The 16561-nt window shown below is 49.1% G+C and overlaps 2 protein-coding genes across 2 annotated transcripts; one reads left to right on the forward strand and one right to left on the reverse strand.

Moving 5' to 3' along the window:
- The first annotated feature begins 1222 nt into the window (after nt 1-1222).
- Nucleotides 1223-5660, forward strand: KIAA1191 (KIAA1191 ortholog). The gene is made up of 5 exons (XM_009698629.1): nt 1223-1343; nt 3019-3143; nt 4434-4540; nt 4866-5002; nt 5221-5660. The coding sequence occupies exons 1-5, from the start codon at nt 1238-1240 to the stop codon at nt 5427-5429; spliced, it is 684 nt and encodes a 227-aa protein (XP_009696931.1). The 5' UTR covers nt 1223-1237; the 3' UTR covers nt 5430-5660.
- A 3453-nt stretch (nt 5661-9113) lies between these two features.
- On the reverse strand, nt 9114-14925 carry SIMC1 (SUMO-interacting motifs containing 1). The gene is made up of 9 exons (XM_009698630.1): nt 14581-14925; nt 14121-14341; nt 13419-13488; nt 12840-13012; nt 12215-12391; nt 11594-11722; nt 10463-10619; nt 10297-10381; nt 9114-9334 (listed from the first exon to the last, which is right to left on the reverse strand). The coding sequence occupies exons 1-9, from the start codon at nt 14923-14925 to the stop codon at nt 9114-9116; spliced, it is 1578 nt and encodes a 525-aa protein (XP_009696932.1).
- Between the last annotated feature and the right edge of the window lie 1636 nt (nt 14926-16561).

A 16561-nucleotide genomic window follows, 5' to 3' on the forward strand; every position in this document is an offset into this window, starting at 1 on the left:
CCTGGGGAGGTGCTGGGGACAAGAGGCCGGCTTTGCTGCCGGGCTCTGTTGTGGGAACACTGAAGTATAGTTGAGATAGGTGTGTTTTGGGAGTCTCCTTGCTTGTAAGAGGCGTTTATGGGAAAAAAAAAAAGCTGCAAGCTGTAACCAGGTGTAATTAAAGCAGAGGAAAAGGGTAGATTTAGGTTGGATGTAAATTTACGATGAGAGTGGTGAGGCAGTGGCACAGGTTGCCCAGAGAAGCTGTGGATGCCCCGTTCCTGGAAGTGTTCAAAGTCAGGTGGGACAAGGCTTTGAGCAACCTGATCTCGTGAAAGATGTCCCTACCTGCAGCAGGGAGGCTGGACTAGGTGGTCTTTGAAGGTCCCTTCTAACCCAAGCTATTCTGTGAAATGACTATGGGGATGCTTTGAGTGCAGGACCAGCTTTGTTAAATTTAGAGGCTGTTTTTTTAAGTTCGAAGTGAAGTTAAATGTTGTTGAATGGAAGTAAATAACTCTGCATCCCTTTGAGCTTAACCTCTACTTTTTGCATCATTTTGTTTTAAAATCTTTCTCATGGCAGAAGACCTAAAGTTGTGGTTTGGCACAAAAAAGCAAACTGTCCAGTCAGGGAACCGTAACTCTGGTGTAAGGAGGAGGAAGTCTGTGTTTCACAGGTTTTTCTTGTTTTCTGGCATTCGTTGTCTGATTTTTTGTTGCGAGGGTCTCGTGATTGGTGGTAGAGCTATGACCACTAGATACACTGAGCAAGAAACTGATAAAAGGAATGAGGAGGAAAACAAAGATCTAAGCACCAGCCTCTACTCTGTGTGACCGCCATTCTGTAAATAGTTTCTGTTTATGAGCTGTCTGTGGAAGGGTGCTTTTGCCCAATTGACCTTGAAGTCCAGTTTGCAGTTGTGAGAATGGAAGTAGATATGTTCTGGTTTCTTTCCTGTTGACCTTTTTGTACCTAGAGTAACAACTTGTTGGCTCTGAGCCCAGTAGTTTTTCAAATGTTGGATGCAAGTTGCTTCTTCATTGCTAAGAACTAAGATTCAAGCTCTAAACATTCCTGGGCTCTAGTGAGAACAGCATGTGGGTTTCTTCCATGGGATGAAGGCTAGTTGCTAGAGCAGCTTGGCCTTGTGTCTCATTTAAGTAGTTAGAGATGTGTCCTGGCAAGGTGCTGAGATACTTTCTCACATTAAACTGTACCCTACTTCTTCCCACAGATTGAGGACGGGGATGCTAGCATGAATGCACCTGTCATAACTCCTTCATCGTCCACCGAAAGTGTGAACAAGGTACCTGTGGTGAAGGCCAAGGCCACTCATATCATCATGAACTCTCTCATTACAAGTAAGAATTCTCACTTCTAATGTGGTGGCTAATCGGGTGTGGGCACACAAGCTTGATTTGGCTTGGTAATGCCTCAAGGTAACTACCAGAGTTCCTGGACAGCTTGTGGGTTCAGACCGACTCTGCTCTTGAGCTGTATGAGTTTTCTTGGAGGATGCTTCTGGAAGGAAGCAATGGACTAGGGAATAGGCCACACTTACTGCCTTTGTGTTTCTAGGTGCTGAGGTGGGTAATGAGGGAGGAGTGCAGGGCACAGTATCTGCTGATAGGACACTGCAGTCCATGCCACCTTGTTGCTGGAGTGCAGAGGCGGCTGCTGCTGCTACTCTGTTTGCTTATTAACTTGCTGTTTCTGAATGACAGGTAAAGCTCTAAAATTAACCAGAGAGCTAACATAAAGTGCTAATGGAGCACTTGCTGGCATTTATGTTAGTTAACAGCAACAGCAGCTGTCTTGCTAACAGTAACTCTTATTTTAAAAAAAACCAAACCTCATAAATCGGGATGCTTTAAAATCAGATTGGGTCAGTTATGTTTGCAGAGGAGACATGCCCGTTTGCAACAAGAGGAATTATTCAAGTGTTAATCTGTCCCTCCTGCCTATTCTTTTAGCAGCTGGGATCTGGGCTTCATCTTTTCCTCCAAGCAGTGCTTCTAAAGACTTCTAGATTTTCAGACCAGCATTTTGGAATAGCTATACGTTTGCACTTATTTCAGTCTTGGCTCAAAAATGGCCAGCACATTGGAAAATAACATCCAGGAGTATGGACTTTCTTCTGGAAAGCAGCTCCTGTTCTAGTCTAATGATAAAATGCTAATCTAGTTAAAACCATGATGGTCTAAAAATCTTCAGTAAGAAGTCAGGACCCCCAGCCTACACCTCCCAGGAAGAACATTCAGGCACAAGTTGGAAATAAACAAAGATCCTCTAGATTTCTCATATATACAGTGCAGTATCCCTGCAAATAATTTTTAACATTAACATGGGAAGTGTTATCTCTTTAAAAGAAGACACTGAACTTTTCCAGTAATCTTTCTGTGCTCTAATTCCTTTTGACTTTTTCCTTAGTTCCACTGGGGAATGAACATCTTATCCTGGTAGTGGTGGTGTGGGGGGAAAGTGCTTATACTTTTCAGATCTGAAGTTGATATCAGTGTATTAGATTCTGGCTCTGTATTTGGCTGAAATAGCTTATTTTACCTAATCTAGAATCACTGGGACTCTTTAGCACCTGTTCTCCAAGGCTAGGATTCTCAGATTAGCTAGTGTGGGCAGTCTTTCAGAAGACTTAATTTTTTTTGTTGGCCAAAAAAATGCCCTTGAATCTAGAGGGCTACTTAAAATGTCCAGCTTATTGGAGTCTTTTAAATTTAGGAAGTTGTAATTAGGAGCGATGCAGCTTCTTGGGTGAGATGCTTTTGATTACAGGTGTTGCATTTGTAATACATCTGGTGGTTTGGGACAAATCACTGTTCATCTGACTTAGCCCTATGACTCAGTTTTCAAGTCAGAATATCTCATTAGCTTAATCTTACTGCCTCTGTCAACTCATCACAACATGTAGGTATGAATGATGAAAAAAGGGTCTTACCTTCAGTTGCTTAAGTTGCTTTTATTTGCTAGAACTGCTTGTGATGGCGTTTCTGTATGAATATGTGCTCTTGTCCATTCCAGAACAGACTCAGGAGAGCATTCAGCGCTTTGAGCAGCAGGCAGGGCTGAGAGATGCTGGCTACACTCCCCACAAAGGCCTCACTACTGAGGAGACCAAGTATCACAGAGTGGCTGAGGCAGTCCACGTAAGGCTTGTTTTGCATTTGCTTTCTACATGTAGGTTGTGTACTAGCTTAATGCTGAACTGGTGATGTCACTTGTGGAGCATGTTGCTAGGATTCTCCTTAAACTGCTTACTCTGAAGGCTTTTAGCTCCTTGTGTAAAAAAGGTTACCCACTTATATTTTAAAGTTACTGTTAGCCTTTATAGTTTTGAAATAAACTTTTTTCTGATATCTATCATATTCCACAGTCATGTCATACTGTCACAGTTGTCTTTCCAAGTGGGGACTTGTCTACACAATCTAGTTTCTTGCTGTACCTTTGAATGGTGCCCTGCAGTTGACTGTTGTAATTGTCCCAAGAGAACATGTAAACCATGCATTTCTGATGTGGAAGTTAGCGGATGAAATTGGGCTTTCCTCTTGCTGGAAGTAAAGACTAAGGTCTTGAACTAGCATGTTTCTGATGAGCTCAGTTACTCGAAGTATTCTTGCAGTTGGAGTTTAGTGAACTCTCCAAGTGTACTCCCACAAGGTCAAAGTTTCAATAACAGTGTTGAGGAACTGCATTAATGTGGCTTGGATAGCCACAGGAAACATTCTGAGAAGGTGCCTGCGTAGCTGGTGTTTGAACTGTAACTGCCCTTCACATGACTTCTTCAAAGTTCAGTTTGTACTGTCTGACTTGGAATAACCTGGTTCACATACACCCAGTTCCTGTTTATTCTGTGACCAGGTGTACTCTTCAAATGCAGTTCATCTCAGTCTTCTAGAGCAATGTTTCCATCCTGTTGTATATGGATTACTTCTTAGGGTCTAGTACTCCTAGACCTTGTACCTTCTGTATGAGCTCATTAGAGAACTTGTGGGACTGAAAACTTTGTCGCTCTGAAGAGTGCTGCAGACAAATGGCTGCTCTGGCATTTAGACTTGTTACCAGGTAGCTGAACTGATGTGTAAGCTGGCTCTGCTACATCTGCAACCTCCATATGAATGCTGGTATTGCAGCAGTGCATTACTGTTGGGTAGTGATTCTGAATTGCAGAGTGAGCTGTAGATGTTATTTTACTTCCTCTAGTCTGGAGGATGTGTCTTGAGCATAGTGACTTCCAAAATGCTTGTATCTGATGTGGAAAGAAGCTTAAGGGCTGTATGCAAGTATTGTAATAGTGGCTGTAGCTTTAGGTGAAGTGACACTTAAATCCTTTATCACCTGTGATATAAACAATTGTCCAGTTTTGACAATAAAACTGACTGTTCCTTATGTCTTGTATTTTTCTGTTGCTTCTGCGTTTCTCTTGCCTCTCCTAACAGAAGCTAAAAATGCAGAGTGGAGAGATGACAAAAGATGACAAACAGACTTCTTCTGCTCAGTCCACTCCAAGCAGCACTCCCCACTCCTCTCCAAAGCATAAAAACAGGTACTCTGTTCTTCGCAGAGCACTGCCTCCTTTGATTTTCTACAAGCTGCTGAGGTGGGAGCTGCTACAAATAACCTTCTTATCCACTGTGGGACTGTCTAAGGGGTGAAATTCACAGCCTCCTGTGGATTTGTGTTGGATAGATCCAAATGTTGAAAGCTTGTGGAATTTGAGCTTACATATCTTCATCCTGGGTGGTAACAAACCTATTAAGATAGTTTAAACTGCCCCTGATAACTACATGTAAAGTTCCTGGCACAGTAAGGCCACTTGAAGTATTTATTCTTGTGTTTTATACATCTCAATGATTTTTTTTTTTCCCTAGAGGTTGGTTTAGTCGGGGATCCTCTGCTTCTATCACTGGCCCAGACTTTGCCATGGAAGCTGGTGGGGACAAACTGCCATCTGAAAGATGGAGCTTTTTTGGACCCAAAGCCATCCAGAAATCCACCAATGATCCAGGTATGTCCTCTAAAATCTCCTGCTCTGCAAGAGCTAGGGGAGAACTGTCATCTTGTGGCCACTGATGTGGAGTAGGCTTTAGATGACATGAAGCTGCTGGTCTTGCACAGGCTTTCTGCAGTGTTGGACATCAGTGACACCGCTCACTCCTGGCAGCAGTGGAAAAAGGACTTGGCTAGTTTCCTAGCTCTTACTTGCTGTGATTTTTTTTTTATCAGGAGGATTTACCATCCAATCCTATAAGGGTGCCCAGAAGCCATCCCCAATGGAGCTGATGCGTGCTCAGGCTACTAGGATGTCAGAGGATCCAGTCACCTTCAAGCCACCCAAAATGGACATTCCAGTCACAGAAGGGAGGAAACAATCTCCACGTTCCCATAATATCAAACCTCGGGATCTGAACGTGCTCACTCCCACTGGCTTCTAGGAAAAATGGTTCTGGTGTCTTTAGCAGGCTACAAGGGTGTCTTAGGCTCTGCTTCCCTGTCCCGTTTTGCTGCAGTAAAATAGGAAAGTCTCCCTTCCAGCTCTTCATCTCAGAAAAGGAAACAGTTGTGACTCCTCCTAAAGCCAGTCTTGGAAAAACTCCTGCGCTCGTACTAAACCAATGTAAACCATCCTGTCTGCTGTATTGCACCAGTTCGGTCTGCTAGGCTGCACGAGATGTGCTTCCTGCTACACTACACCACAGTAAAACCTTGAACTGTGTTTTGTGGGAGAGGACTGCATGTAGTGTGCAAGCAGGCTGGCTTGTCTACCTGTAGTCTGAGTGTCTTGTCCTGCTCAGTGCTGAAGTACCCTCAGGAGGACCGTGGTTCTGTCTGGCGTATACAGAACACCAGCAGAAAATGATGAAGACAAGCAGGTACTAAAATCTGGACCATTAAATGCCAGAAGGAAGTTGCTCTGGTAAAGTGGTGGGTCAGTTTTAAATGTGGCACAATCTTACTATCCAGTGTGACCTTATAGTTCAACACCTAGTACTTCTTTGTTCTTGGACTCTTTAAAGGAAAAGTTGGAGCAGTGATCATTCTAAGATGCTCTTATTAGAAAGGCAGGGAGCAGGATCTAATGGGGCTTGGCAGTGGCGAGGAAGAATAGCTTCTCTTCCAACTCTTCAGGTTGGTGGAAATGACCAGAGCTGGTGTGGCTTGAACCAAGTAATCCCACTCTTCTGGAAACAACGCTGTCCTGCCTTCTTCTAGACAACAGACTTACAGATATTCTGGCACTCTGGGTGCTGCTCGATTTGGTTTTTTCCTAGCATCTTGTATGAATTATGTAGAAGTGTGTAAGATACCAAGGGCACTTCTCAAATAGGGTTTTTTCTATCAGCATTAAATGCGTTTTGCAGGGCTGGGGAAGGACTCGGGGAAGACCAAGGCTAAAGGTTCCTCCCTGCTATGACACAGCTATATGTAACTTTTGGCCTAGTCAGAACCATTTACTGGGAACAGCTAACACTTGCTTTCATGGAAAGTGGAAGGAACTCCTGGCTACCTTCTAATCCCTTAAGCATTATAGGCAGCATTGCTCTGTAATCTTCACCTGTCCTGTGGCACACCGGTCTCTTCTCTCTTGCGCTCATGATTGTGTTGCAGAGCTCCCTCAGCCAGCAGCAGGCTTTCTGTGGTGGTGAGGTGGCAGCAGCAGCCTTGCATCTGGTACTGGAAGCTTTTCTGTTGCCAGGACATTATACAGAGGTTACTTAACAGCTGGTAACCATTGAGCTCCGGGGTTTCTGCCTTCTTAAACCAAACATTTCTCCTAGAGCATGAGGCAGGGTTGGCTCACTTGGCTAGCTGCTGCCCCCTCTGAAGAAGCACGTTTTGTGGCTCTGCTTCCTCTCAAGCTTCAACAGCACTGCCAGTGATGTGTTGTGTTGAAAGTCTCCCACCCAACCAAGCAGTTTTCACTGTCACCACTCATTTGCACCTTGGCAATCAGTCTCTTATTTGGCATTAATTTATTTGTTGTCTATATTCATGTCTAATGCATATGATTTTGTTTGTTATGAGAAAATAAAATCCTTGTGAATGGAGGTTCTTGGTGTGTGTTAGTGCTGGCAGAACATCTGTGGAAGAAATGGTCTGTCCAGTGAGTGGGGGGTCAAGGTTCTGCCTAATAAGGCGCTGTCAGCACTTGCACTGGGGTAAAATGTTTGCTCTGTAAAACTCCTTTTTGATAGGGAGACAAGGTTTAAAGCCAGACTTAGTCCTGTCTTAGGGCTTGTGCAGATGAAACTAAACATGAAATCTTTGTGTTTCTTGAGCTATTCAAATAGTGATTCTTCATGTTCCTGAGATTGCTTCTCTTGTAGCTTGTGTGCTGTGTTTGCACCTGTACTGTGGGGATGGGCACAGGTGTGGGAGCCAGGCTGGTATTTGCCTAGAGGTGCCCAGCTCCCAGTGCGGTGGCCGTCCCTGCTTTGCCTGCCTTGGAAAAGTTTTGGCTTGAGTGCTGTTGTAGCATTTGTAGATGCCACAGTACTGCTTATAGAGCACACAGTTCTAGGCTGGGGATGTCTGAGCTGAACGCTGGTGTTTCCTGTGCTCCTGGAGTGTTAGCAGAACTAAAAGTGATGAAATAGACCCTGCAGCACCCAGGTGCTCTGGTACAGGCTGCTGCTGCAGATCTTGGTTACACAGGCTAATCTCATAGTTTAGTTTGGAAAGGCTGAGGTTAAAGTGTGGCCTGTTGGTGTAATTGTCATTCTGCTTTCTGTATTTTACTCCAACATCATTCTTGGGGATATGGCCAACATATCAGAAAATAACATCCATAACTATGGACTTCTTGCTGGAATGCAGCTTCTTTTCTAGTCTAGTGGTAGAAGTCTAATCCAGTTAAAAGGACCTAATGGAAAATACACCTGAATGAGCATGCCACGCAGGAAGAGCAGCTTTTCTAGGGCAGGCAGCACTTGGAATTTGCACTGTTGGGAATGCTGCTGGCTACTACTCCCAAAACAGACTTCTTCGCTTATCCCTGGGTTAGAGGGGCAGTGTCATGTGAATGAGTGGTTTCTTCTACATATGGCAGTTGGAAAGAGGCTTCCTAAAGAACAAGCAGCAAACCTGTGAGACCCAGGTCAGACCCTTCCCAAACAGTTCTGGGCTAAACAAAGCCAGGGTTCTGGATGAGGCCCTGGCTGTGTAGTAAGCACCAGGTCTTCAGTGTGTGCAGCAGTGTCATCAGGACTAGTGCATTCCCAGCTGTGACTGCTGCTCGATGCTCCTAGGCTCTGGTCTCCTCATTAGGACTCTGCCAAGGGGTATATTAGGACCCCTACCACAGGGGCAGATAAAGGGGTGATGGGCAGCTACAAGAAGGTTTGTTCTCCCACTCCCAACCTCTGTTGCTTGTGAACTGTCTGAGGAGGCCTTCTATAGAAATGCCTAATGGCTCTCTGACCTCAGCTGTGGTTTGAGTTGATGGTAGTGGATTTGAATTCAATATTCATCCTAACACACATGCTTCTCTGCACTGCGGACACTTCAGTGCATTCTGGAAGAGGTGCAGCCTTTTCAGCTCATGCTGCTGTCCAGCCCTCCCTCTTGATATGCTAATCACCTTGTGCAAAGTCATGTAGATTTATTTGGAGCAGAAATGTTCCTTTCCTGAGGACTGACCAGCTTGGCTTGGGGATCTTTGCACTGTGAATGTTCTCACTGCACCCCGTACCTCTTTGGTTTTTTTTAAAAAAGATTATTGTATTTTCCTAAATATTGAATAGGTATTTTGGCATTTTGCTTGCTGTGCAAACTGCTGTCAGTTTATGGCTGTGTTACTCTAATGCTATCCCAAGGCACAGATGACAGAACTCTGCCCTTCCTTTGGGCAGGGCTGGCACCAAGATGGAAGAGTCTCAGCAAATATAAAAATAATTTATTTTTTAAAAGTGTACAAAGTGCCTAGTAAAACTGTAGGATGAGGCAAGTTTGAGATGAGATTCTGAGATGATGTAAACAGATATTTTTCCAAAGAAATGTATAAATAAACCCACATGATGTACAATACTTGAGACTGCAGCATGAGATGGGGGTTTTGATGGGGTTTTACAGAGGAAACATGAAGCTGTTTGTGCCCTCTGCCGCAGTGGTTGTCTCCATCAGGTAGCAGTGACAATGAGGAACAACTCCCGAAGCATGCACAATTTCTCCATGATCTGCAAGGGAAAAGGCTGCCCCAGGACCTCCTGCATTCGGCTGATGAAGTCCTCTATCTTCAGTTGAATGTCCAGATGGCTGATGTCATCGCCATCCTGGAGCTTGGGCTTGGCTTTCTGAATGATCAAGTCCATCCGGTCGTTGAGTGAACTCCGCAAGTGCTCTGCAAGAGGAAACGCTGGTGGGCAGAGGCAACACACAACGGGCTGCCTGACCTGTTCAGGGATAGGTCGCAGTGTACCGCAGGCAGCACTGGCGCTGTGGTGAGGAGCAGTTGGGAACGGTGCTGATCCTCTCATGATTACCCTTGATGCTTCTGTACAAGACTAGCCTGGTGTAAGAAGGAACTGTCCCCTCCTGGAGCTCAGTCTCCATGTGGAGAGCCCAAGAAATGGGGAAGGGGCAGGGTTTGTAGTGTCCTTTTCTCCTGTGCTAGTGGCAGACTGGACAGCTGTCCACTTGCAAAGGAGTCTCCAAAGAGCTTAACAACAATGATTCTCAAGGGCTTTGGGGAGAATAAGGCTCTATGCACATGTGATGGTGGGTTCTTCTGCATTCCTCCATGAAAGCCTTAACCCTGGGCTAAAGCAGCTGAAGTTGGGAAGAGACTTTAGGAATTTTCTGGTAAAATGACTTTAAGGAGTTTTAGGGATCGTGTTGGGCATGTGCCACTCCCCTGGCATCAGAAATGCAGTTCTTTCCATGGCTACTGTGGGTGGTGCTCCCTGCCCAGTCTAATAAGTGCTGAGTGTGTCCTGGCTTTACTATCCCTTTGCCTTCTGTTTTTCCTCCTAAACCACCCTATTCTTTCACCCACTGTGTGTGCAACTTAGACAATAGTGGGTACAAAGCACCTCCTTGTGTACTTCTCAGTGCTGGGATTGATCCTTTAGGATGTAGGCTATTTCTTAGGGGCTAAACTTGGCAAAGCAAGTTGGGTCCTCCGCTTGATGCAACATCATTTTTTTGCTCTGACTGCTGGGAATAGTTACTAGCATGGACTAAGGCACATTATCTTTCTAAGACTTGGCGGCCGTGAGTTCAAGAGTGATGAGAAGAGAGGAGCAAGGGTACTTTGGCCTCTTGAAGGGATCGTGTTTATTAAGGCCAGAACAGGCTGCTTACCTAGTATTACATTTTGGTAACTCAGCAGCAGCAAACTCAAGTACTGCAGCATCTCATCCCATCCTTGCCATGCTGTTGTTCCATCCTACGACAGGAGACAGTATTTGGTTATTAGAGGAGGTTTTACCAGGAGAAAACAAGACAAAGGAGAAGTTGGACTGGATACCTGGTATTGCAGCAGCACAGAGGAGTGGCTCAGGAAATACAGGATCTTGGCCAGAGACAACGGCAAGGTCGTGGGCACATCACAACTATGCTGGAACAACAGCTCCAGCAGTTTGCAGCGCAGGAGCTGGCTCTGCATGGTGTTTAAGAAAGCTTCCCTGGAGACAAAAGGGATTTACTTTGCAGGATACAGCACAGCCTGACCAGGGACAACTGCTCCAGCATGTTCCTGGTGTCTTGCCGGTGCTGATCTGGTGCAGATGTGGGGTGACTGCCGGGGCTGCCCAGCAGTGCGTGGAAGGAAAACCACCAGATGGGATAGAGACACCTCCGTTACGCAGCTTGGCCATGGACATGTTTACGTCCTTAGGTCTGACCTATGGCAACTCGAGGTCGGTACGGTCTGTGAAGCAAGCTTAGCTGCTTCACTTCACCCTGCCCAGCAGCCTGTGTGGAAGTTACCCAAGCCCGGGAAGCCCAGCCAAGCAAGTGTGAAGTGGGGTCACCGGCCAGCCAGATCTAGGATATCTATCCTGGGAGGAGTGATAGCTTGGTTAAAGTCAGTTTGGCTTGATTAGCTGTGGTGTGCACTCAGAGAGAGTTCTGCTAAAAGGGTCTGAACAGGCTGCCTGCTGGGGCTTGCAAACATGGGTTTGAATGGGGGTCTAGTGGTCTCGCCTCTACATTAGAGCCACTCAGGCCCTTGTGCTTTGGCTTCAGATACTGCATGCAGTAGAGAACCAAACAAAAGGATGTCAAGGCAAAGCTGTAGGAACTGCAACATATTTCTGATGAGATACCCAGGTGCCTCTGGGAATCAGTCATATGTTTGCCAGTACTTCACTGTGCTGATGCAGAGTGCTGCTTTTCAGACCCTTTTCACAGTTTTAAGGTCTTGCAACTTTAACAACTGGGAGAATCAACTGTTCTCAGCAACACACCAGCTGGGTAGATGCGTTCAGCTAGTGATGTTGTATCTCCATGGGAGACAGAGCCGTGCTTTTGCTGGCTGGCTCATAAATGAGCTTGTCTTTCTATACCCTATGGTACTTTATGCATCCAGACTTGGATGTAAATTGGGAATAACACCATTGCTCACACAGGCAGATACTGCCTTGCATGTTTGTCTCACCTTTGGCTCCTCAGGGGAATATTCAGTATAAACGGGAATATCACATCTGCGATCTTACAGGAGCTGCAGTTGGGAGATTTGTCCACTTCCACTGCAATGGACAACATCCGCTGGAGCAGGAGCATCACCCTAGGTTAGAGACACAGTCAACAGCAGGAGACGCTACACCTTGGCTTGCAAAGTAAAACAGTGGGGATGGCACTTCATTCAGCCTTGTGCCTTGCAGTGAGGGATACAGGGGAACGTAGCAGGCTAGGTTTGGTACCTCTTGGTAGCTTTTGAATCTGATGGTCTTGGAAACAGAGCTAATCCCCAGATGGGCTCTCAGGAGGTTTCAGGGACTGTACTGAGTGTTGGTGGGGCAGTACGGGGCAGCCTAATTTGTGGGCCAAAAGCTCCAGCCTTACGCTACGTGCAAGAGAAGGACGCTTACTGAGCCAGTTTCCTACCAGGTGAGGAAGTCTCTTGCTCACCAAGTCTATGTCTTCCCCAAAGGAGAACCAGCAAAACTGGGCATAGGTACAGCCTGGCTTCTCTGACCTGATAGGGAGAGTCTCTGGCTTCTTCCTGACTTTGGCCCCATGATAATGCCAACAGGGAGTCAGGACTTCTGGGGCTTACTTCTGGGCAAAGAAAGCTGGTGGAGCCACCTCTGCCTGGTCAGTGCTGGCCAGCCATGGTGCAGATGAGCTGTGTTCGGCCCTTGCTTCTGCTGAAGAGGATGTTTCTTGCAGCTGCTCCCGGGGCTGGACAAACCCGACTCCTGTAACAGCTGCCACCAACCATTCGACCACCTCCCTGGGACAGAAACAGGAACTTTAGTGGGGACAGGCCTGGTTTTTCTGTGTTCTGACCTCTAGATCCACTTGGAGCTTGAGGAAGGACCCCAAGGATGAAGAATATGTCCCACCTGCTTGGAAAAGTTAGGGAGTAGCTCTGTTGAGCAGCAGATTTATACGCTTGTCAACAGGACTGCCTCCTCAGTCCTGTCCTGAGCAATGCAAATTTGACCTCATTCCTGGGAAAAGCCCGCTAGGTTGCAGCTGGAAATGCCTTGCATCATCTCTGCTGGTTTGCATTTCTAATCCTGCTCCTGTTCTTTACACTTGGGCCCTACACTTCCCTCTGTCTCCCAAGCTTGTTTCCTGGAGTCTGAAAGTCTGACCTGGAGTCTCGACAAGTGTTCCCTGACCCCTTGCCTCTCAGCGTCTCGCTAGAGAACAGGGGATGAGGAGGTGTCCCTTACTTGACATTGTTGAAGCACATGTCACACGAAAGCACTTTCTTGGCAATTGACTTCTGCAGTAGGCGCAACCTCAGGTTCTGCTGGAAGTCATCCTCCAGGGTCTGCACCACGTACTGCAGGAAGAGGAGCCGGCCGGGGGGCTTCTCCTGAGGGCACATGGAGATAGTATGAGCCTGCGCAAAGAGCACCAGGGAATTTGGCTGTCTTGGGGATGGGCTGATGTATATGACTGAGGAGTAGCTCCAGGAGGGGCTGTCTGGCTCAGGCACTGCCCTAGGGGCATTGCTGGACTGGTTCTACCATTGCACTAGGGCTGTGACCCACAGAGGCTTTATCTGTAGCTGTGCCTTCTTCAGAGACAACCTGCCTACAGCTGTGCAGCAGGTTAGGGAGCACTGTGGATAAATGTGGAATGCACAACTGGCACTTGCTGCCCTCAGTGGCTGCAATAAAACTGCATGTTGGACTGGCCCATTCTGCAGCAGAGCATGGCCATGTAAGGCCCTGGGGCAACGCTTATCCTCCGACACTATGTACTGGATGATCCCTGCCCTATGTGACACAGGCGGTGCCAAGTACCTGGTCCTCCATGATGTATTTCAGCAGCGTCCAGTCCCATCCCACTGTGGCAGCGTTGGCTGGATGGAGCCTGCAAGGACAGCACTGTCCATTTGTGCTGAACTGCCTGACCGTCTGCCTGGAGGCATGGCAGCCCCTGGCCCTTCCCCACCCCGTCCCAGCCCCACTTGCTCAGGGACCTGCCCTGCTGCCTTCTCTACAGCTTCACCCTCTCCCTTGCTCCTCCCCTGACCATGTCATTTGTTTTCGAAGCACCTGACTGGGGCTGTACTCCATGGAGAGGCCTAGGACTCCTGGACCCATGGCGTCACAAAACATTATGCCTCTCTGCAGGAACCCTGAGGGCAGCAAGGGAACCGCTCCAGCCACCTCCAGCCCGTGGCCCCTACTGCAGCCCAGGGAAGGTGTTTCTGCCATGTCACAGCAGTGAAGAATGAGATCTGCACTTCAGGAGCAAGGCAAACACACTCCTCTGTCCTAGGGGGCTTCCTGGTGTCGCAGGCTGTCCCTGACCCACCCTCAGACAGCCCTGGGTGTGCCTGTGCTGATAACAGGAGGCAGGGGCAGGAGAATCATCCTGGGTTATAGGGGAAATCATTCCCTGTTCTGTGGGTGAGGACCATGGAGAGTAATTTTTATGCTGGGCAGGCTTCTGGGAGCACCTAGCCAGCCCCAGGGCACCGTGGCAAAGGGAACACGTACATTTGAATCTTCATCAGCAGCATGTAGGTGTCCTTCAGGATCTCCCCTTGGTGGGGATTCAACAGGATCTGTCTGATCAGGTGGGATATGATTTCTTTGGGGGGACAGTGCCGGCAAGAGACGAACTCGCTCAGGAAATGCAAGGTGCCCTCCAGGAAGTTCTCCTCCATGGTGGTGTGCACCATGCTCAGCTTCCCACTGGGGATGGGCTCGGGTTTCCGCTGTATACAAGGCAAGGCAATGGGTGAAAGCTGGCTCCCACCGACACAGAGAAATCCTGCTGTGATGTGGGGCCCACTGTGAAGGGAACCGCAATAACCAGAGATCCCAACTGCCTGGCAAAGCTTCCCCCAAAAGGGGAAGGGGAGCAGGGGCTGCCCCTGTTCCATCCTCTACTGCAGGGGCTGCTCCGAGCAGGCTCCAGTTGGGCTTGGCAGTGGCTGCTCTGAACCCCATTTACCTGCTGTGTTTCCCTGCTGGGTGCTACGCCTTGGAGGAAGAGGTGCTGGACTCCGCTTCTCCTGAAATAGTGCAGTTTGTTCAGCCAGGCCTTGCTGGCAGCCTTGGACCTGGCTGGGGTCACTTGCTGGCTTGCTTCATGCGGCGGTAAGTCACCTGTTTCCAGCAAAGGCCCTTGGGCCTTTCCTGGGGTTGTGGGGATGGCTGGGCCAGGGCTCAGCCTTGGGGGGAGCTCCCTTTGCTGGCAGAGGTGGGGAGCCTCTTCTTCTGGGCCACTGGCTCTCCAGCTGCTGCTGCTGTCCAGGCTGGAGGGGGACAGGGACAGCAGGTCTGAGTCCAGCTGCATGCTAGCCAGGGAGCCCAAGTCACTGTTAAAAGTGGTAGTGCTGCAGTTCTGCTCTGGGCTGCAGGAGGAGCCATGGCAGCTGGAGGCAGGAGAGAAGCCACTCCAGTTCTCTGCTCTTTCTGCTGTGTCCGTGGTGGCACAGGGCTCCACAGGAGTGCTGTGCCAGGGTGCTGCAGGGCTCGGCCCTGCCATTGCCTCCGTTTCTTGTGTTGTGGTGGAGCAGAGCCGGGGATGGGACATGTGTGCTGCTGGGGCAGCAGATGCCTGCTCGGGGCCCTGGTCAGCCCAGCTGGTGGTGTGGGGAGGGCTGCATGTGTCCTCTGTCAAGTCAATGATGGTGAGGCTGCTCCATGGCACCGGGTCTGTGCTCGTGTCCTCGCAGGTCAGATCAATGCTCTCCTGTGGGGACAGAGGGGCCAGCACTGTCAGCAACAATGGCATCTGGGTGCCTTGGTTCCCCCCTGCCAGGGACCTCTGCTATGGTGGCACTGTTGCACCCGCCTAAGAGGGAAAAGGGGCTCACTGCCACCAGCCCAGGAAGAGAAACCAGGGGAAGAGACCCCACTGCCTGGCCGAGGAGATGGGGCAGCCTGCAGGGCAGTGGCCCCGAGCTCTGGCGTCAGCTTACCCTGGGCCTGACCGGGGCTCTTCTTCCCCACTCATGGCAGAGACAAACCCGCCGCTCCCCCTGGGGCTTCTTATGGCAAATGGATGTGTCCTCTGCTCCAGACACCTCTTGCCTTAGCCCAAGAGGGCCTGCATCCCTGCTCAGCTCCCTCCCTGGATGGGAAAATGCCAGCCCAGATGGGGTGCCTGGGGAGGGCAAGGGGAGCTCAGTGAGTGCTCCTGTCCCCAGGGGCTCCTGCCCAGTGCTGGCAGGAGCAGCGCAGGATCTGAACGTCAGTACCCGCCCTGTGGCACGACCTCATCCGCTATGTGGACTTGAGTGGCAGGGAACAGAGCTATCTTCACATCCGTGGCATCAAGCCAGAGCTACAGCAGTGCCTGGAGTTTGGGGAATCCCATCCAGGACTCGCCTGGTGATGCAGCACCCGGAGCTCCAAGGACACACCTGTCCGAGGGGCAGCAGGAGCAGGCAGGGGAAGGCAGCTGTGTCCGCACCACTGGCAGACAGGACACAGCACTTCTCAGGATCTTGACATGCCCGGGAGGGGTCAGAGCCCGTTTGCTCTTCAAAAAAAAACTCCCTACAGCATCTCAAAGCAGGAATATGTTTTGCAGACAATTTAAATCTATTTTTTTCCCCGACTCAGACCTGCTGCTTTTCCCAAGGAGGGGCTGCATGTAGCCTCCGGAGGTGGCAAAACCCAGCAGGTCTCACGTGCTCTGGGAAGCTGGTGGAACAGAGGAAGGCCAAAGGTTGCCCTGGCTTCAGCTGGTCCTGCTGCACTGGACGCTGTGGAACTGCCAGAGTTTGAAAGCTGCATCAGAACTGGGGTCAACGGCATCTGGTGGTGGGGGTGGCCAGACCACAGCTGTGCCTTGAAAGTGGCCTCATGCCCTGAACTGCTGCGGCACAGGCCCATCGTCCTCCCCTCTGCGGGGTGGCCCAGCTGAGGGGGACAGCGGCCGCCCCACCACGGCCTGGGGCTGGACCCCCGCCGGGGGCTGGACC

The sequence above is a fragment of the Cariama cristata genome, unplaced genomic scaffold (genome assembly GCF_000690535.1).
Source record: "Cariama cristata isolate BGI_N322 unplaced genomic scaffold, ASM69053v1 scaffold14324, whole genome shotgun sequence".
Lineage (NCBI taxonomy): Eukaryota > Metazoa > Chordata > Aves > Cariamiformes > Cariamidae > Cariama > Cariama cristata.